General features: G+C 52.0%; 1 protein-coding gene across 1 annotated transcript; it reads right to left on the bottom strand.

Moving 5' to 3' along the window:
* Window positions 1-1596: 1596 nt before the first annotated feature.
* Window positions 1597-22650, bottom strand: LOC146079866 (uncharacterized). Its single transcript, XM_083186531.1, has 3 exons — window positions 22501-22650; window positions 19015-19109; window positions 1597-3238 (listed from the first exon to the last, which is right to left on the bottom strand). The coding sequence occupies exons 1-3, from the start codon at window positions 22587-22589 to the stop codon at window positions 2025-2027; spliced, it is 1398 nt and encodes a 465-aa protein (XP_083042657.1). The 5' UTR covers window positions 22590-22650; the 3' UTR covers window positions 1597-2024.
* Between the last annotated feature and the right edge of the window lie 647 nt (window positions 22651-23297).

Below are 23297 nucleotides of genomic sequence, written 5' to 3' on the forward strand. Positions count from 1 at the left end.
CCCCCAGTTGTGGACACAGTAGGGGTTGCCATATTGGTGGTAATGGGTAGCTTGTAGACTATGACTACTTCCACCAACTCATACACCAGGGGTCCGCACCACCGACACTGTAAAGGGGGTACTTCTCATCTATTGCCCCCTGGCTCTTCTTACACATTCCTGGACACCTTTGCTCCCTAACATCTGACATTCTCTCCATTATCCTATTTAATGGTCCAGTTACTATCCCGAGTCCTCTGATGCCCTCCAATGTGATATTGCCACTCTCTGACCATCACCTGCTCTTTTACACTGTTCCTCTCTGGTTTGCCATCTCCGCCTCCTAAGGCTGCCACCACTAAGAGCAGGGTTGCCTACCCTCCATGAATAGCCGGGAGGTGGGCAAGCCCTTCACTTTCCTGCCGGTCTCTGCAACCCCCCCCCCCCCTTCCTATACGTGAGAATCAAACTACCTGAATTGCGTCATTGTAGTCCCACTCCCCACTGTGAAATGCCTGTGGCCATGATGACACGAGCAGACTGACCACACCCCTAAACAGCGGTCTTTCCCATAAGCCATACCTCCCAAGCAAGGGGCGTGGCCTATGCTAGCGATGCTCAGGGTGGAAGTGTTGGTGAGGGAATTTGCGCGGCAGGGGGAAGTGGCCATTTGGACGTGCAGCGTTTACCTGTTCACTAGGCTGTGAACATACGCTGCCTAGTGAACTGGTCTGAATCAGGCCTATTGTATATTAATATAAACTCAAATGCTCAACACATGAGAATGAACAATAATTATCTGGGGAGAAACAAGAGCCATATTTACATTCCTGCAGTTACACATCAATAATACCGAAGGCATGGCTCTGAACTCACATGGGCACGGTACACTGTGAGCCATCCGTGCGATGGCAGCCCGCTGGCAGCTCGCAGGATGACTGACACCTTGTGGGCGTTTAGAGGCGATAACCTTGCGTTTTCTGTGAGTGTTCCCCGCGGCTTCCTCCTCTCCGCAGCCAACGCAGTCCTGGCTTACTCAGCACTGCGTCCGGAGGAGAAACCATTCCATGGGGAGTTATTTTGAATGGTTTACCCTTCGTGTGCACAGCAGCAATCGCATTCGCAGCCGTAAAATTGGGCGGGGGGGGGTGCGGGCAGCATTTACCTGATTGATGGGCGCCAAAAACATGCGCCCACCAGATACTGCCCTTTCCTTAGGTCCGGATTAGGACTGTTCTTGGCTGTGTAGGGCGGCACCCCCATAGCACATGAAGAATAACCAGGATTATTCTATGTGTGCAGATATACTCTCTACCAACTGTCCCAGCTGGTTCCCTCTACGTCTTCCAGATCCACATTTCAGATGCACCGGATCTCTGCCCGCTGAACGTGCTCCCATTTACACGTCCAATAGTCCAAATATATGTATATCACCCTACCGTGCCGTCTTATCCAATCCAAGCCACTATATACCTGCACCAATATACAGGTTCAGGAACCATGCCCAATCATTGTACATGGTCACTTAGATTGCCAGCGCTGGAATCACAGCTGCCGGGATGCCTATAGGAAGTATAATGGGGAGCGATATGACATAGAAAGACAGTTTACGCTATGTTCATTTCCACTCTTTATTCATGAAACAGATGCGGGCAGCGGCCTGCTCCACAGAGCTTACACTCTAAGAGGAAACACAGAAAGGAATGCAATGTGTGTTGGAGCTATGATCCGCTAAGGTACAGATATAATCAGGTATCAGGACTGCAGGAGACGGATACAGATGTGTAAGTGCTCAGTCTGCCCCGTACAGGGCGGCTGTCACCGCAGGGCGAGTATACGGCATTCCCAGCGCCCTGCTCTACAGACAACTTGTCACCTTTTATGATTGCAATATATATATATATATTAAAGCCCTTTAGTTCTGCCGTAGAGGGATCCCCGGTCGCTGGTCAAGACACGTCACACACTGCCTCGGAGAGCGAACTGAGTGCGCTACCGGTGGGAGAGGTCAGGTGAGTGTCACACTCAGCGTTCTACAACACATCTCACTCATACTCCACTTTCACACTTGGGTGAGTGTCAGACTCAATGTTCTCCATCGCATCATTCTCACACTCGATTTTCACACTACTTGTGAGAGTGTCACACTCAGCGTTCTCCGACACACTACACTCATACTCAGTTTTCACATTGAGTGTACTGCTGGTGTTAGGGATCGGGTGAGTGTCACACTCCGCATTCTCTGACACACTACACTCATACTCAGTTTTCACATTGAGTGTACTGCTGGTGTTAGGGATCGGGCGAGTGTCACACTCCGCATTCTCTGACACACTACACTCATACTCAGTTTTCACATTGAGTGTACTGCTGGTGTTAGGGATCGGGTGAGTGTCACACTCATACTCGGTTTTCACATTCCCACTCGGCTGAGTGTCCTGCCCATGTTCTGAGTTTACACTGGGGGGAGTCTGAGTGAGATCACTCACTCTCTGATCAGCCTGTATCTCGCCCTGATCCGGGTCACTGGGGTGACGGCCGATTGTGCCACGCTTATAATACATCTCGTCTATCAGTGGAGCGTGCGCTTTATGATGGCGGGTAAGAGCAGATGGGTCGCTAAAACTTTTGCCACAGGTGCCGCAACGGTACGGCTTCTCGCCGGTGTGAACCCGACCGTGTCTCCGCAGCTTTGCGCGCTCGATAAAGCTTTTGTTGCAGATGTCGCAGATATACGGTCTCTCTCCTGTGTGTGAGCGCATGTGGACGACCAGCGAGGATTTGCGCGGGAAGCGTTTCATACATATGGAGCACTGGTGTGGCTTTAGGCCGCTGTGCGTGTTCTGGTGGATGAGAAGCGCAGATCTGTAGCTGTACGACTTGTCACAGTCCGGGCAGGAGTACGGCTTGGTGCCATTGTGAATGCCCAAATGGTCCACAAGAGACGGCCACAGGTCGAAGGATTGCCCACAGTCCGCACAGATGTAAAGTTTATCTCCATGTCCCTGCTCGTCCGTGGCGGGCGCGGCGGCCGCACCTGGCACGTGGCACTTCCCCGTCGTAGAGCCCTTTGAGCCCTTCTGCTTACGGCTGGCGCCATTCGCCTTACTATGTGCGACAGGCATTTTCCGTTTGGTGAAATCGAAGTAGATCTCCGAGGGGTACTTGGGTTTTATCCTACGTCTCTCCCGCAGGTTCCCCTCTCCTGAGGCGTCGGGTCTCACGTCTGCCGCGTCTTGTGCCGGACTGGTCGTAGTCTCTGGGGATAAGAAGGGGGGATGTTACACACACTGATAGTGGGGAGCAGAATACAGGGGTTACTGTGTATAGCAGCGGGTTACCATGCAAGCGTACACATCGCTGCCAGGTCCCATTATATAGATAGGGGGGATATTACACACACTGATAGTGGGGAGCAGAATACATTTATAGAAGAAGAAATGACTCTTTGTTGGGGCGCTCTTTTATGAAGACTACGTAACGTCTGATTTTTTATTAGTCACTGGATCCCAGGTTCTCACCCACATATATGTCTGATATCCTGTCACCATATGTGAGTATTACATCTAATATTGAGTCTTTGCGAGTAGGCTCCCTCACCAATTGATTGAGAGAGGCTCCCTGTAGGGAAATTAGAAATTTGCTACTTGTAGATGATCTTGCAAAAGACTCCTCCCAATTCACATCAGGTAGATTAAAGTCTCCCATGATTATGACCTCTCCCTTTAAAGCCATTTTAGTGACATTGAGCATAGAGAGGGAAATGCTCCTGTTATGTCCCTTATAGAGCGGCTGCTGCCCGAGTTTATATACCAGTAGCAATAGCACGAACTATCAGAGCGGTCGCCCTTCTCTATTTATGTACGTCCCACATTTTACCAGCTGCCGCCAAGGTAATTTGATGTAGGTATTGTGGGTGAGCAGATGGCAGGGAGAAAGTGCACCAACCTAACAAGTGTTACCTAGTGTTGATTGTCTTGTGTGTCTATGTTTATATGTTTGTCTAGTGCTGATTTTAAATGTATCATTAAAAGTTATATTTCAATACACTTCATTTAAACCAGGGCACATTCCCAGATCGTGACACTAAACTAATAAGGGTCTGTTACTAAGTTGGTCCTCTGCTGTGTCCCACTCACCATCAACACATTGTACAAGATTAATAAAAAAAATCAGGTTACGTTCCGTAATCTCCATAAAACAGCGCCCCAACAAAGAGTCATTTCTTCTTCTCCTCTAAATACTCATTTTACTCTCAAGGTTGGACCTCCACATTCTCTAATTATTAGAGAGGCCAAGCTTTCTCTCTCTCTCTATAGGTTAATTGTGGAAAATACTACCTCTATACCAGAAATCTAAACCTGTGCACTGGGTCTCTGCCCCCATTCCCCTTTCCCTAAAAACATCCCCATCTAATAACCTTATTGTACTGCGCTGTATTCCTGACACGTTATGTTCTGGCTTATAGGACACTCACAGGTATATTCAATGCTGACTGCTCGCTGTCACAGCTCACACACGCCGTTAACACCTCGCTGTCACAGTTCACACACGCCGTTAACACCTCGCTGTCACAGCTCACACACGCCGTTAACACCTCGCTGTCACAGCTCACACACGCCGTTAACACCTCGCTGTCTCAGCTCACACACGCCGTTAACACCTGCTGTCACAGTTCACACACGCCGTTAACACCTCGCTGTCACAGCTCACACACGCCGTTAACACCTCGCTGTCTCAGCTCACACACGCCGTTAACACCTCGCTGTCATAGCTCAAACACGCCGTTAACACCTCGCTGTCACAGCTCACACACGCCGTTAACACCTCGCTGTCACAGCTCACACACGCCGTTAACACCTCGCTGTCACAGCTCACACACGCCGTTAACACCTCGCTGTCACAGTTCACACACGCCGTTAACACCTCGCTGTCTCAGCTCACACACGCCGTTAACACCTCGCTGTCATAGCTCAAACACGCCGTTAACACCTCGCTGTCACAGATCACACACGCCGTTAACACCTCGCTGTCTCAGCTCACACACGCCGTTAACACCTCGCTGTCTCAGCTCACACACGCCGTTAACACCTCGCTGTCATAGCTCAAACACGCCGTTAACACCTCGCTGTCACAGTTCACACACGCCGTTAACACCTCGCTGTCACAGCTCACACACGCCGTTAACACCTCGCTGTCACAGCTCACACACGCCGTTGACACCTCGCTGTCACAGCTCACACACGCCGTTAACACCTCGCTGTCTCAGCTCACACACGCCGTTAACACCTCGCTGTCTCAGCTCACACACGCCGTTAACACCTCGCTGTCTCAGCTCACACACGCCGTTAACACCTGCTGTCACAGTTCACACACGCCGTTAACACCTCGCTGTCACAGCTCACACACGCCGTTAACACCTCGCTGTCACAGCTCACACACGCCATTAACACCTCGCTGTCACAGCTCACACACGCCGTTAACACCTCGCTGTCACAGCTCACACACGCCGTTAAACACCTCGCTGGGTTTTTGCAGTGACGTGGAAATGGCGGGTGCAGCCGCCTAAACAGTGAGGCTAGCGGATAAATGCAGCAGGCTCCCTGCATTAGCCGCGAACCTCGGTGCTTTGGGGAATCCTCGCTGTCCTCTGATAGCGAGGGTTCCCCCAGAACGTTGAATAGGGTGAGAGGCCGGCACGGGGGTTAAACGGCGAGGGTTACTCGTTTTTGGCGATCCCCACCGTTTAACCCCCTCACCGGCCGCATTGAATACTGCCCTAAGATGGAGGAAGACACAGGACAATGGCGGAGTGACCAGTGTATACAGAGCTGATGAGAGCGGAGATGCAGGACAATGGCGGAGTGACCAGTGTATAAAGAGCTGATGGGATGGATAGAACAAGAGAGCGGAGATGCAGGACAATGGCGGAGTGACCAGTGTATACAGAGCTGATGGGAGCGGAGATGCAGGATAATGGCGGAGTGACCAGTATATACAGAGCTGATGGGTCGGATAGAACAGGAGAGCGGAGATGCAGGACAATGGCGGAGTGACCAGTATATACAGAGCTGATGGGAGCGGAGATGCAGGACAGTGGCGGAGTGACCAGTATATACAGAGCTGATGAGAGCGGAGATGCAGGACAATGGCGGAGTGACCAGTATATACAGAGCTGATGAAAGCGGAGATGCAGGACAATGGCGGAGTGACCAGTATATACAGAGCTGATGAGAGCGGAGACACAGGATAATGGCGAAGTGACCAGTGTATAAAGAGCTGATGGGATGGATAGAACAAGAGAGCGGAGATGCAGGACAATGGCGGAGTGACCAGTATATACAGAGCTGATGAGAGCGGAGATACAGGACAATGGCGGAGTGACCAGTATATACAGAGCTGATGAGAGCGGAGATGCAGGACAATGGCGGAGTGACCAGTGTATACAGAGCTGATGGGATGGATAGAACAGGAGAGCGGAGATGCAGGACAATGGCGGAGTGACCAGTATATACAGAGCTGATGGGATGGATAAAACAAGAGAGCGGAGATGCAGGACAATGGCGAAGTGACCAGTATATACAGAGCTGATGAGATGGATAAAACAAGAGAGCAAAGACGCAGGACAATGGCGGAGTGACCAGTATATACAGAGCTGATGAGAGCGGAGACACAGGACAATGGCGGAGTGACCAGTATATACAGAGCTGATGAGAGAGGAGACACAGGACAATGGCGGAGTGACCAGTATATACAGAGCTGATGAGAGCGGAGACACAGGACAATGGCGCAGTGACCAGTGTATACAGAGCTGATGAGAGCGGAGATGCAGGACAATGGCGGAGTGACCAGTGTATAAAGAGCTGATGGGATGGATAGAACAAGAGAGCGGAGATGCAGGACAATGGCGGAGTGACCAGTATATACAGAGCTGATGGGATGGATAGAACAAGAGAGCGGAGATGCAGGACAATGGCGGAGTGACTAGTGTATACAGAGCTGATGGGAGCGGAGATGCAGGATAATGGCGGAGTGACCAGTGTATACAGAGCTGATGGGTCGGATAGAACAGGAGAGCGGAGATGCAGGACAATGGCGGAGTGACCAGTATATACAGAGCTGATGGGAGCGGAGATGCAGGACAATGGCGGAGTGACCAGTATATACAGAGCTGATGAGAGCGGAGATGCAGGACAATGGCGGAGTGACCAGTATATACAGAGCTGATGAGAGCGGAGATGCAGGACAATGGCGGAGTGACCAGTATATACAGAGCTGATGAGAGCGGAGATGCAGGACAATGGCGGAGTGACCAGTGTATACAGAGCTGATGGGATGGATAGAACAAGAGAGCGGAGATGCAGGACAATGGCGGAGTGACCAGTATATACAGAGCTGATGGGATGGATAGAACAAGAGAGCGGAGATGCAGGACAATGGCGGAGTGACCAGTATATACAGAGCTGATGAGAGCGGAGACACAGGATAATGGCGGAGTGACCAGTGTATAAAGAGCTGATGGGATGGATAGAACAAGAGAGCGGAGATGCAGGACAATGGCGGAGTGACCAGTATATACAGAGCTGATGAGAGCGGAGATACAGGACAATGGCGGAGTGACCAGTATATACAGAGCTGATGAGAGCGGAGATGCAGGACAATGGCGGAGTGACCAGTATATACAGAGCTGATGGGATGGAGAAACAAGAGAGCGGAGATGCAGGACAATGGCGAAGTGACCAGTATATACAGAGCTGATGAGATGGATAAAACAAGAGAGCGAAGACGCAGGACAATGGCGGAGTGACCAGTATATACAGAGCTGATGAGAGAGGAGACACAGGACAATGGCGGAGTGACCAGTATATACAGAGCTGATGAGAGCGGAGACACAGGACAATGGCGGAGTGACCAGTGTATACAGAGCTGATGGGTCGGATAGAACAGGAGAGCGGAGATGCAGGACAATGGCGGAGTGACCAGTATATACAGAGCTGATGGGAGCGGAGATGCAGGACAATGGCGGAGTGACCAGTATATACAGAGCTGATGAGAGCGGAGATGCAGGACAATGGCGGAGTGACCAGTATATACAGAGCTGATGAAAGCGGAGATGCAGGACAATGGCGGAGTGACCAGTATATACAGAGCTGATGAGAGCGGAGACGCAGGATAATGGCGGAGTGACCAGTGTATAAAGAGCTGATGGGATGGATAGAACAAGAGAGCGGAGATGCAGGACAATGGCGGAGTGACCAGTATATACAGAGCTGATGAGAGCGGAGATACAGGACAATGGCGGAGTGACCAGTATATACAGAGCTGATGAGAGCGGAGATGCAGGACAATGGCGGAGTGACCAGTATATACAGAGCTGATGGGATGGATAAAACAAGAGAGCGGAGATGCAGGACAATGGCGAAGTGACCAGTATATACAGAGCTGATGAGATGGATAAAACAAGAGAGCGAAGACGCAGGACAATGGCGGAGTGACCAGTATATACAGAGCTGATGAGAGCGGAGACACAGGACAATGGCGGAGTGACCAGTATATACAGAGCTGATGAGAGAGGAGACACAGGACAATGGCGGAGTGACCAGTATATACAGAGCTGATGAGAGCGGAGACACAGGACAATGGCGCAGTGACCAGTGTATACAGAGCTGATGAGAGCGGAGATGCAGGACAATGGCGGAGTGACCAGTGTATAAAGAGCTGATGGGATGGATAGAACAAGAGAGCGGAGATGCAGGACAATGGCGGAGTGACCAGTATATACAGAGCTGATGGGATGGATAGAACAAGAGAGCGGAGATGCAGGACAATGGCGGAGTGACCAGTGTATACAGAGCTGATGGGAGCGGAGATGCAGGATAATGGCGGAGTGACCAGTGTATACAGAGCTGATGGGTCGGATAGAACAGGAGAGCGGAGATGCAGGACAATGGCGGAGTGACCAGTATATACAGAGCTGATGGGAGCGGAGATGCAGGACAATGGCGGAGTGACCAGTATATACAGAGCTGATGAGAGCGGAGATGCAGGACAATGGCGGAGTGACCAGTATATACAGAGCTGATGAGAGCGGAGATGCAGGACAATGGCGGAGTGACCAGTGTATACAGAGCTGATGGGATGGATAGAACAAGAGAGCGGAGATGCAGGACAATGGCGGAGTGACCAGTATATACAGAGCTGATGGGATGGATAGAACAAGAGAGCGGAGATGCAGGACAATGGCGGAGTGACCAGTATATACAGAGCTGATGAGAGCGGAGACACAGGATAATGGCGGAGTGACCAGTGTATAAAGAGCTGATGGGATGGATAGAACAAGAGAGCGGAGATGCAGGACAATGGCGGAGTGACCAGTATATACAGAGCTGATGAGAGCGGAGATACAGGACAATGGCGGAGTGACCAGTATATACAGAGCTGATGAGAGCGGAGATGCAGGACAATGGCGGAGTGACCAGTATATACAGAGCTGATGGGATGGATAAAACAAGAGAGCGGAGATGCAGGACAATGGCGAAGTGACCAGTATATACAGAGCTGATGAGATGGATAAAACAAGAGAGCGAAGACGCAGGACAATGGCGGAGTGACCAGTATATACAGAGCTGATGAGAGAGGAGACACAGGACAATGGCGGAGTGACCAGTATATACAGAGCTGATGAGAGCGGAGACACAGGACAATGGCGGAGTGACCAGTGTATACAGAGCTGATGGGATGGATAAAACAAGAGAGCGGAGATGCAGGACAATGGCGGAGTGACCAGTGTATACAGAGCTGATGAGATGGATAGAACAAGAGAGCGGAGATGCAGGACAATGGCGGAGTGACCAGTATATAAAGAGCTGATGGGTCGGATAGAACACTAAGATAGAGGAAGACAGCAGAGATGCAGGACAATGGCGGAGTGACCAGTATATACAGAGCTGATGGGATGGATGCAGGACAATGGCGGAGTGACCAGAGAGCGGAGATGCAGGACAATGGCGGAGTGACCAGTATATACAGAGCTGATGAGAGCGGAGACACAGGACAATGGCGGAGTGACCAGTATATACAGAGCTGATGAGAGCGGAGACGCAGGACAATGGCGGAGTGACCAGTATATACAGAGCTGATGAGAGCGGAGATGCAGGACAATGGCGGAGTGACCAGTATATACAGAGCTGATGAGAGCGGAGATGCAGGACAATGGCGGAGTGACCAGTATATACAGAGCTGATGAGAGCGAAGACGCAGGACAATGGCGGAGTGACCAGTCTATACAGAGCTGATGGGATGGATAAAACAAGAGAGAGGAGATGCAGGACAATGGCGGAGTGACCAGTGTATACAGAGCTGATGAGATGGATAGAACAAGAGAGCGGAGATGCAGGACAATGGCGGAGTGACCAGCATATAAAGAGCTGATGGGTCGGATAGAACACTAAGATAGAGGAAGACAGCGGAGATGCAGGACAATGGCAGAGTGACCAGTATATACAGAGCTGATGAGAGCGGAGACACAGGACAATGGCGGAGTGACCAGTGTATACAGAGCTGATGGGATGGATAAAACAAGAGAGCGAAGACGCAGGACAATGGCGGAGTGACCAGTATATACAGAGCTGATGAGAGCGGAGACACAGGACAATGGCAGAGTGACCAGTATATACAGAGCTGATGGGATGGATAAAACAAGAGAGCGAAGACGCAGGACAATGGCGGAGTGACCAGTGTATACAGAGCTGATGGGATGGATAAAACAAGAGAGCGAAGACGCAGGACAATGGCGGAGTGACCAGTATATACAGAGCTGATGAGAGCGGAGACACAGGACAATGGCAGAGTGACCAGTATATACAGAGCTGATGGGATGGATAAAACAAGAGAGCGAAGACGCAGGACAATGGCGGAGTGACCAGTATATACAGAGCTGATGAGAGCGGAGACACAGGACAATGGCGGAGTGACCAGTATATACAGAGCTGATGAGAGCGGAGACACAGGACAATGGCGGAGTGACCAGTATATACAGAGCTGATGAGAGCGGAGATGCAGGAGAATGGCGGAGTGACCAGTATATACAGAGCTGATGAGAGCGGAGATGCAGGACAATGGTGGAGTGACCAGTATATACAGAGCTGATGAGAGCGGAGATGCAGGACAATGGCGGAGTGACCAGTATATAAAGAGCTGATGGGATGGATAAAACAAGAGAGCGGAGATGCAGGATAATGGCGGAGTGACCAGTGTATAAAGAGCTGATGAGAGCGGAGATGCAGGACAATGGCGGAGTGACCAGTGTATACAGAGCTGATGGGATGGATAAAACAAGAGAGCGGAGATGCAGGACAATGGCGGAGTGACCAGTGTATAAAGAGCTGATGAGAGCGGAGATGCAGGACAATGGCGGAGTGACCAGTGTATACAGAGCTGATGGGATGGATAAAACAAGAGAGGGGAGATGCAGGACAATGGCGGAGTGACCAGTGTATAAAGAGCTGATGAGAGCGGAGATGCAGGACAATGGCGGAGTGACCAGTGTATACAGAGCTGATGGGATGGATAAAACAAGAGAGCGGAGATGCAGGACAATGGCGGAGTGACCAGTATATACAGAGCTGATGGGATGGATAGAACAAGAGAGCGGAGATGCAGGACAATGGCGGAGTGACCAGTATATACAGAGCTGATGGGATGGATAAAACAAGAGAGCGGAGATGCAGGACAATGGCGGAGTGACCAGTATATACAGAGCTGATGGGATGGATAGAACAAGAGAGCGTAGATGCAGGACAATGGCGGTGACCAGTGTATAAAGAGCTGATGGGATGGATAGAACAAGAAAGCGGAGATGCAGGACAATGGCGGAGTGACCAGTATATACAGAGCTGATGAGAGCGGAGACACAGGACAATGGCGGAGTGACCAGTATATACAGAGCTGATGAGAGCGGAGATGCAGGACAATGGCAGAGTGACCAGTATATACAGAGCTGATGAGAGCGGAGACATAGGACAATGGCAGAGTGACCAGTGTATACAGAGCTGATGAGATGGATAGAACAAGAGAGCTGAGATGCAGGACAATGGCGGAGTGACCAGTGTATATAAAGAGCTGATGGGATGGATAGAACAAGAGAGCGGAGATGCAGGACAATGGCGGAGTGACCAGTATATACAGAGCTGATGGGATGGATAAAAAAAGAGAGCGAAGACGCAGGACAATGGCGGAGTGACCAGTATATACAGAGCTGATGAGAGCGGAGACACAGGACAATGGCGGAGTGACCAGTATATACAGAGCTGATGAGAGCGGAGACACAGGACAATGGCGGAGTGACCAGTATATACAGAGCTGATGAGAGCGGAGACGCAGGACAATGGCGGAGTGACCAGTATATACAGAGCTGATGAGAGCGGAGATGCAGGACAATGGCGGAGTGACCAGTATATACAGAGCTGATGAGAGCGGAGATGCAGGACAATGGCGGAGTGACCAGTATATACAGAGCTGATGAGAGCGGAGATGCAGGACAATGGCGGAGTGACCAGTATATAAAGAGCTGATGGGATGGATAAAACAAGAGAGCGGAGATGCAGGATAATGGCGGAGTGACCAGTATATACAGAGCTGATGAGAGTGGAGATGCAGGACAATGGCGGAGTGACCAGTGTATACAGAGCTGATGGGATGGATAAAACAAGAGAGCGGAGATGCAGGACAATGGCAGAGTGACCAGTGTATAAAGTGCTGATGAGAGCGGAGATGCAGGACAATGGCGGAGTGACCAGTGTATACAGAGCTGATGGGATGGATAAAACGAGAGCGGAGATGCAGGACAATGGCGGAGTGACCAGTGTATAAAGAGCTGATGAGAGCGGAGATGCAGGACAATGGCGGAGTGACCAGTGTATACAGAGCTGATGGGATGGATAAAACAAGAGAGCGGAGATGCAGGACAATGGCGGAGTGACCAGTGTATACAGAGCTGATGGGATGGATAAAACAAGAGAGCGGAGATGCAGGACAATGGCGGAGTGACCAGTGTATAAAGAGCTGATGAGAGCGGAGATGCAGGACAATGACGGAGTGACCAGTGTATACAGAGCTGATGGGATGGATAAAACGAGAGCGGAGATGCAGGACAATGGCGGAGTGACCAGTGTATACAGAGCTGATGGGATGGATAAAACAAGAGAGCGGAGATGCAGGATAATGGCGGAGTGACCAGTATATACAGAGCTGATGGGAGCGGAGATGCAGGACAATGGCGGAGTGACCAGTATATACAGAGCTGATGAGAGCGGAGATGCAGGACAATGGCGGAGTGACCAGTATATACAGAGCTGATGAGAGCGGAGATGCAGGACAATGGCGGAGTGACCAGTGTATACAGAGCTGATGGGATGGATAGAACAAGAGAGCGGAGATGCAGGACAATGGCGGAGTGACCAGTATATACAGAGCTGATGGGATGGATAGAACAAGAGAGCGGAGATGCAGGACAATGGCGGAGTGACCAGTATATACAGAGCTGATGAGAGCGGAGACACAGGATAATGGCGGAGTGACCAGTGTATAAAGAGCTGATGGGATGGATAGAACAAGAGAGCGGAGATGCAGGACAATGGCGGAGTGACCAGTATATACAGAGCTGATGAGAGCGGAGATACAGGACAATGGCGGAGTGACCAGTATATACAGAGCTGATGAGAGCGGAGATGCAGGACAATGGCGGAGTGACCAGTATATACAGAGCTGATGGGATGGATAAAACAAGAGAGCGGAGATGCAGGACAATGGCGAAGTGACCAGTATATACAGAGCTGATGAGATGGATAAAACAAGAGAGCGAAGACGCAGGACAATGGCGGAGTGACCAGTATATACAGAGCTGATGAGAGAGGAGACACAGGACAATGGCGGAGTGACCAGTATATACAGAGCTGATGAGAGCGGAGACACAGGACAATGGCGGAGTGACCAGTGTATACAGAGCTGATGGGATGGATAAAACAAGAGAGCGGAGATGCAGGACAATGGCGGAGTGACCAGTGTATACAGAGCTGATGAGATGGATAGAACAAGAGAGCGGAGATGCAGGACAATGGCGGAGTGACCAGTATATAAAGAGCTGATGGGTCGGATAGAACACTAAGATAGAGGAAGACAGCAGAGATGCAGGACAATGGCGGAGTGACCAGTATATACAGAGCTGATGGGATGGATGCAGGACAATGGCGGAGTGACCAGAGAGCGGAGATGCAGGACAATGGCGGAGTGACCAGTATATACAGAGCTGATGAGAGCGGAGACACAGGACAATGGCGGAGTGACCAGTATATACAGAGCTGATGAGAGCGGAGACGCAGGACAATGGCGGAGTGACCAGTATATACAGAGCTGATGAGAGCGGAGATGCAGGACAATGGCGGAGTGACCAGTATATACAGAGCTGATGAGAGCGGAGATGCAGGACAATGGCGGAGTGACCAGTATATACAGAGCTGATGAGAGCGAAGACGCAGGACAATGGCGGAGTGACCAGTCTATACAGAGCTGATGGGATGGATAAAACAAGAGAGAGGAGATGCAGGACAATGGCGGAGTGACCAGTGTATACAGAGCTGATGAGATGGATAGAACAAGAGAGCGGAGATGCAGGACAATGGCGGAGTGACCAGCATATAAAGAGCTGATGGGTCGGATAGAACACTAAGATAGAGGAAGACAGCGGAGATGCAGGACAATGGCAGAGTGACCAGTATATACAGAGCTGATGAGAGCGGAGACACAGGACAATGGCGGAGTGACCAGTGTATACAGAGCTGATGGGATGGATAAAACAAGAGAGCGAAGACGCAGGACAATGGCGGAGTGACCAGTATATACAGAGCTGATGAGAGCGGAGACACAGGACAATGGCAGAGTGACCAGTATATACAGAGCTGATGGGATGGATAAAACAAGAGAGCGAAGACGCAGGACAATGGCGGAGTGACCAGTGTATACAGAGCTGATGGGATGGATAAAACAAGAGAGCGAAGACGCAGGACAATGGCGGAGTGACCAGTATATACAGAGCTGATGAGAGCGGAGACACAGGACAATGGCAGAGTGACCAGTATATACAGAGCTGATGGGATGGATAAAACAAGAGAGCGAAGACGCAGGACAATGGCGGAGTGACCAGTATATACAGAGCTGATGAGAGCGGAGACACAGGACAATGGCGGAGTGACCAGTATATACAGAGCTGATGAGAGCGGAGACACAGGACAATGGCGGAGTGACCAGTATATACAGAGCTGATGAGAGCGGAGATGCAGGAGAATGGCGGAGTGACCAGTATATACAGAGCTGATGAGAGCGGAGATGCAGGACAATGGTGGAGTGACCAGTATATACAGAGCTGATGAGAGCGGAGATGCAGGACAATGGCGGAGTGACCAGTATATAAAGAGCTGATGGGATGGATAAAACAAGAGAGCGGAGATGCAGGATAATGGCGGAGTGACCAGTGTATAAAGAGCTGATGAGAGCGGAGATGCAGGACAATGGCGGAGTGACCAGTGTATACAGAGCTGATGGGATGGATAAAACAAGAGAGCGGAGATGCAGGACAATGGCGGAGTGACCAGTGTATAAAGAGCTGATGAGAGCGGAGATGCAGGACAATGGCGGAGTGACCAGTGTATACAGAGCTGATGGGATGGATAAAACAAGAGAGGGGAGATGCAGGACAATGGCGGAGTGACCAGTGTATAAAGAGCTGATGAGAGCGGAGATGCAGGACAATGGCGGAGTGACCAGTGTATACAGAGCTGATGGGATGGATAAAACAAGAGAGCGGAGATGCAGGACAATGGCGGAGTGACCAGTATATACAGAGCTGATGGGATGGATAGAACAAGAGAGCGGAGATGCAGGACAATGGCGGAGTGACCAGTATATACAGAGCTGATGGGATGGATAAAACAAGAGAGCGGAGATGCAGGACAATGGCGGAGTGACCAGTATATACAGAGCTGATGGGATGGATAGAACAAGAGAGCGTAGATGCAGGACAATGGCGGTGACCAGTGTATAAAGAGCTGATGGGATGGATAGAACAAGAAAGCGGAGATGCAGGACAATGGCGGAGTGACCAGTATATACAGAGCTGATGAGAGCGGAGACACAGGACAATGGCGGAGTGACCAGTATATACAGAGCTGATGAGAGCGGAGATGCAGGACAATGGCAGAGTGACCAGTATATACAGAGCTGATGAGAGCGGAGACATAGGACAATGGCAGAGTGACCAGTGTATACAGAGCTGATGAGATGGATAGAACAAGAGAGCTGAGATGCAGGACAATGGCGGAGTGACCAGTGTATATAAAGAGCTGATGGGATGGATAGAACAAGAGAGCGGAGATGCAGGACAATGGCGGAGTGACCAGTATATACAGAGCTGATGGGATGGATAAAAAAAGAGAGCGAAGACGCAGGACAATGGCGGAGTGACCAGTATATACAGAGCTGATGAGAGCGGAGACACAGGACAATGGCGGAGTGACCAGTATATACAGAGCTGATGAGAGCGGAGACACAGGACAATGGCGGAGTGACCAGTATATACAGAGCTGATGAGAGCGGAGACGCAGGACAATGGCGGAGTGACCAGTATATACAGAGCTGATGAGAGCGGAGATGCAGGACAATGGCGGAGTGACCAGTATATACAGAGCTGATGAGAGCGGAGATGCAGGACAATGGCGGAGTGACCAGTATATACAGAGCTGATGAGAGCGGAGATGCAGGACAATGGCGGAGTGACCAGTATATAAAGAGCTGATGGGATGGATAAAACAAGAGAGCGGAGATGCAGGATAATGGCGGAGTGACCAGTATATACAGAGCTGATGAGAGTGGAGATGCAGGACAATGGCGGAGTGACCAGTGTATACAGAGCTGATGGGATGGATAAAACAAGAGAGCGGAGATGCAGGACAATGGCAGAGTGACCAGTGTATAAAGTGCTGATGAGAGCGGAGATGCAGGACAATGGCGGAGTAACCAGTGTATACAGAGCTGATGGGATGGATAAAACGAGAGCGGAGATGCAGGACAATGGCGGAGTGACCAGTGTATAAAGAGCTGATGAGAGCGGAGATGCAGGACAATGGCGGAGTGACCAGTGTATACAGAGCTGATGGGATGGATAAAACAAGAGAGCGGAGATGCAGGACAATGGCGGAGTGACCAGTGTATACAGAGCTGATGGGATGGATAAAACAAGAGAGCGGAGATGCAGGACAATGGCGGAGTGACCAGTGTATAAAGAGCTGATGAGAGCGGAGATGCAGGACAATGACGGAGTGACCAGTGTATACAGAGCTGATGGGATGGATAAAACGAGAGCGGAGATGCAGGACAATGGCGGAGTGACCAGTGTATACAGAGCTGATGGGATGGATAAAACAAGAGAGCGGAGATGCAGGATAATGGCGGAGTGACCAGTATATACAGAGCTGATGAGAGCGGAGATGCAGGACAATGGCGGAGTGACCAGTGTATACAGAGCTGATGGGATGGATAAAACAAGAGAGCGGAGATGCAGGACAATGGCGGAGTGACCAGTGTATAAAGAGCTGATGAGAGCGGAGATGTAGGACAATGGCGGAGTGACCAGTGTATACAGAGCTGATGGGATGGATAAAACAAGAGAGCGGAGATGCAGGACAATGGCGGAGTGACCAGTGTATAAAGAGCTGATGGGATGGATAGAACAAGAGAGCGGAGATGCAGGACAATGGCGGAGTGACCAGTGTATACAGAGCTGATGGGATGGATAAAACAAGAGAGCGGAGATGCAGGACAATGGCGGAGTGACCAGTGTATACAGAGCTGATGGGATGGATAGAACAAGAGAGCGGAGACGCAGGACAATGGCGGAGTGACCAGTGTATACAGAGCTGATGGGATGGATAGAACACTAAGATAGAGGAAGAGAGTGGAGACGCAGGACAATGGCGGAGTGACCAGTGTAAACAGAGCTGATGGGATGGATAGAACAAGAGAGCGGAGACGCAGGACAATGGCGGAGTGACCAGTGTATACAGAGCTGATGGGATGGATAGAACAAGAGAGCGGAGACGCAGGACAATGGCGGAGTGACCAGTGTAAACAGAGCTGATGGGATGGATAGAACAAGAGAGCGGAGATGCAGGATAATGGCGGAGTGACCAGTGTATATAAAGAACTGATGGGATGGATAGAACAAGAGAGCGGAGACGCAGGACAATGGTGGAGTGACCAGTGTATACAGAGCTGATGGGATGGATAGAACAAGAGAGCTGAGATGCAGGACAATGGCGGAGTGACCAGTGTATATAAAGAGCTGATGGGATGGATAGAACAAGAGAGCGGAGACGCAGGACAATGGCGGAGTGACCAGTGTATATAAAGAGCTGATGGGATGGATAGAACAAGAGAGCGGAGACGCAGGACAATGGCGGAGTGACCAGTATATACAGAGCTGATGAGAGCGGAGACGCAGGACAATGGCGGAGTGACCAGTATATACAGAGCTGATGAGAGCGGAGACGCAGGACAGTGGCGGAGTGACCAGTATATACAGAGCTGATGAGAGCGGAGATGCAGGACAATGGCGGAGTGACCAGTATATACAGAGCTGATGAGAGAGGAGATGCAGGACAATGGCGGAGTGACCAGTATATACAGAGCTGATGAGAGCGGAGACGCAGGACAGTGGCGGAGTGACCAGTATATACAGAGCTGATGAGAGCGGAGATGCAGGACAATGGCGGAGTGACCAGTATATACAGAGTTGATGAGAGCTGAGATGCAGGACAATGCTACATTACCACACACTATGATGCGACACTTACGGATAAGTGAAAGAAACTCTCTGGAATTATAGAAAACTGATCCCTTTATTAAGAGTAAGATACGGAGCAGGAAAGGGCCTGATACAAAGTCTATGCTGCATACGGTCATACACAGACGTACGTATAATATCACCTGCTCCGGGGGGCTCCAGCGCACTCCCACAATGTGACATCTCCTCTCCGCTCGTGGTCTTCAGTAGAATCTCAGGCGTCCCCATATTTATAGATCTGCAAATAGGAGATAAGCATTATATCCTGGCCGCCAGTCACCTGGGCTTCCCAGGAGCGGATCTGCTGGTACCGGCCCCTATTCTGGCTGTCACTGCATGATACTCCGTACCAGAGCATTCCCTCAGCACCGGCCCACTCTCCCCAGTACCCGAGCATTCCCTCAGCACCGGCCCACTCTCCTCAGTACCCGAGCATTCCCTCAGCACCGGCCCACTCTCCCCAGTACCCGAGCATTCCCTCAGCACCGGCCCACTCTCCCCAGTACCCGAGCATTCCCTCAGCACCGGCCCACTCTCCTCAGTACCGGCCCGCTCTCCTCAGTACCCGAGCATTCCCTCAGCACCGGCCCACTCTCCTCAGTACCCGAGCATTCCCTCAGCACCGGTCCACTCTCCTCAGTACCCGAGCATTCCCTCAGCACCGGCCCACTCTCCTCAGTACCCGAGCATTCCCTCAGCACCGGCCCACTCTCCTCAGTACCCGAGCATTCCCTCAGCACCGGCCCACTCTCCTCAGTACCCGAGCATTCCCTCAGCACCGGCCCACTCTCCTCAGTACCCGAGCATTCCCTCAGCACCGGCCCACTCTCCTCAGTACCCGAGCATTCCCTCAGCACCGGCCCACTCTCCTCAGTACCCGAGCATTCCCTCAGCACCGGCCCACTCTCCTCAGTACCCGAGCATTCCCTCAGCACCGGCCCACTCTCCCCAGTACCCGAGCATTCCCTCAGCACCGGCCCACTCTCCCCAGTACCCGAGCATTCCCTCAGCATCGGCACACTGTACCCAGTACCCGAGCATTCCCTCAGCACCGGCCCACTCTCCTCAGTACCCGAGCATTCCCTCAGCACCGGCCCACTCTCCCCAGTACCCGAGCATTCCCTCAGCACCGGCCCACTCTACCCAGTACCCGAGCATTCCCTCGGCACCGGCCCACTGTCCCCAGTACCCGAGCATTCCCTCAGCACCGGTCCACTCTCCTCAGTACCCGAGCATTCCCTTGGCACCGGCCCACTCTCCTCAGTACCCGAGCATTCCCTCGGCACCGGCCCACTCTCCTCAGTACCCTAGCATTCCCTCAGCACCAGCCCACTCTCCCCAGTACAGAGCATTCCCTCAGCACCAGCCCACTCTCCCCAGTACCCAAGCATTCCCTCAGCACCAGCCCACTCTCCTTAGTACAGAGTATTCCCTCAGCACCGGCCCACTCTCCCCAGTACCTGAGCATTCCCTCAGCACCGGCCCACTCTCCTCAGTACCCGAGCATTCCCTCAGCACCGGCCCACTCTCCCCAGTACCTGAGCATTCCCTCAGCACCGGCCCACTCTCCTCAGTACAGAGTATTCCCTCAGCATCGGCCCACTCTCCTCAGTACCCGAGCATTCCCTCAGCACCGGCCCACTCTCCTCAGTACAGAGTATTCCCTCAGCACCGGCCCACTCTCCTCAGTACCCGAGCGTTCCCTCAGCACCGGCCCACTCTCCCCAGTACCCGAGCATTCCCTCAGCACCAGCCCACTCTCCCCAGTACAGAGTATTCCCTCAGCACCGGCCCACTCTCCCCAGTACCCGAGCATTCCCTCAGCACCGGCCCACTCTCCCCAGTACCCGAGCATTCCCTCAGCACCGGCCCACTCTCCCCGGTACCCGAGCATTCCCTCAGCACCGGCGCACTCTCCCCAGTACCCGAGCATTCCCTCAGCACCGGCCCACTCTCCTCAGTACCGGCCCACTCTCCTCAGTACCCGAGCATTCCCTCAGCACCGGCACACTCTCCTCAGTACCCGAGCATTCCCTCAGCACCGGCCCACTCTCCCCAGTACCCGAGCATTCCCTCAGCACCGGCCCACTCTCCCCAGTACCCGAGCATTCCCTCAGCACCGGCCCACTCTCCCCAGTACCCGAGCATTCCCTCAGCATAACCTTCTGATCGGATACATGGATACAATACAGGACATGGACTGACTGTATACCGTTGCTGCTTACAGCCATACAGTATATACATATTAATAGATGAGGACCATGGGCTCCGGTAAATGCCCACCATAACCGGATAGGCTGACGTGTGTGGTCATGCTGCTGCAGCACCTCCTGGATGGTTGTCGCTAATTCCCCACTAGCCGCTTACTCTGGGTCATATCTGCCCTGGTAGCAAGCAGAGAGTGGGTCTATTCTGGGGAGTCACAGGATGGAGCAGATGTAGGTGTCCTGGGTGTAAGCAGAGAGTGGGTCTATTCTGGGGAGTCACAGGATGGAGTATCTGCTGGTAACAAGGAATAAAGCAGATGTAGGTGTCCTGGGTGTAAGCAAAGAGTGGGTCTATTCTGGGGAGTCACAGGATGGAGCAGATGCAGGTGTCCTGGGTGTAAGCAGAGAGTGGGTCTATTCTGTGGAGTCACAGGATGGAGCAGATGTAGGTGTCCTGGGTGTAATTATATCCAAGCAAAGCCACCAAAAAAAGTGAAAAGCTAATGTTGACCGTGTGAATGTCGATCATTATCCTGTCAACCTAAAGCTGATGTCAACTTTCATTACTGTCGATCTAGACACTGTCGACTATCTTTAGGTGTGTAACTGAACGAGGTGGACCATAACATGGGTGACATCTGCTGTACCAGAACATAGTCTGACAGTGAGGTATACAGAGTGTGCAATGTTCTGCAGGGAAGAGGGGGCGGTATACAGAGTGTGCGATACTCTGCAGGGGAGGAACTATATAGTTACATTGTGTTCCTCACTCTGCGCGGAGGAAGTTGTATACAGATAGCGATGCTCTGCAGAAGGGGCTGTATACAGAGTGTACACTGCTCTGTAGATTGGAGGAGGCTATATACAAACCAGTATACAGTGAGCAATGTTCTGCAGGGGGAGGGGGCTGTATACAGCGTATGATGCTCTGCAAGAGGAGGGGATATATACAGTGTACGATGATCTGCAAGAGGCGGGGATGTATACACTGTATGATGCTCTGCAGTTGGGAAGGGGCAAAGTAGAGAGCATGCAATGCTCTGCATGGAGAGTATATTGTGCAATGCTCTGCAGTGGGAAGGGGGCAGTATACAGCGTGCAATGCTCTGCAGGGGGAAATGGCACAGCACACAGTGTGCGATGCTCTGCAGGGGGAGGGGGCAGCATAGGGTGTAATGCTCTGCAGGGGGAGGTGGTGGCACACATTATGCAATTCTCTGCAGGGAGAGTATAGTGTTGTGCAATGCTCTGCAGGGATGAGGGGGCAGTATACAGTGTGTAATGCTCTGCAGGGGGAGTTGGCAGCACACAACGTGCGATGCTCTGCAGATGGGCGGCGCTGCGGAGCCAGCGTTGGCCATGTGCCTGCCAGAGTGATAATCGCAGTAGGATGGATGCTACCCACTCCCCCGGGTCACTCACCCGGGTCCCAGCATACTCGGTGGTGCGGAAATCCAGGGGTCTCTCTCTCCCGGGCCCTCCCAGATCAGGGCGGCTGACGTCACGGTCATGTGACTGAGCGGGCACCACGTGACCGACTCTGCCGACTGCGGCGGCGGCAGCAGCAGCAGCAGCAGCAGCAGCGCGGGGCGGGGGCAGTGTTAACCATGGATTGGACACGAGAGTGTCATGTATATGACATGGGGCAGGTGGGGGATAGGGGTGTATAGGACATGGGGCAGGTGGGGGATAGGGGCGTATAGGACATGGGGCAGGTGGGGGTTAGGGGTGTATAGGACATGGGGCAGGTGGGGGATAGGGGCGTATAGGACATGGGACAGGTGGGGGTTAGGGGCGTATAGGACATGGGGCAGGTGGGGGTTAGGGGCGTGTAGGACATGGGGCAGGTGGGGGTTAGGGGCGTATAGGACATGGGGCAGGTGGGGGTTAGGGGCGTATAGGACATGGGGCAGGTGGGGGTTAGGGGCGTATAGGACATGGGACAGGTGGGGGATAGGGGTGTATAGGACATGGGGCAGGTGGGGGATAGGGGTGTATTATAGGACATGGGGCAGGTGGGGGTTAGGGGTGTATAGGACATGGGGCAGGTGGGGGATAGGGGCGTATAGGACATGGGGCAGGTGGGGGTTAGGGGCGTATAGGACATGGGGCAGGTGGGGGTTAGGGGTGTATAGGACATGGGGCAGGTGGGGGATAGGGGTGTATTATAGGACATGGGGCAGGTGGGGGATAGGGGTGGATAGGACATGGGGCAGGTG

Source organism: Crinia signifera, chromosome 5 (genome assembly GCF_055691185.1).
Source record: "Crinia signifera chromosome 5, ASM5569118v1, whole genome shotgun sequence".
In the NCBI taxonomy this organism is placed as follows: Eukaryota; Metazoa; Chordata; class Amphibia; order Anura; family Myobatrachidae; genus Crinia; species Crinia signifera.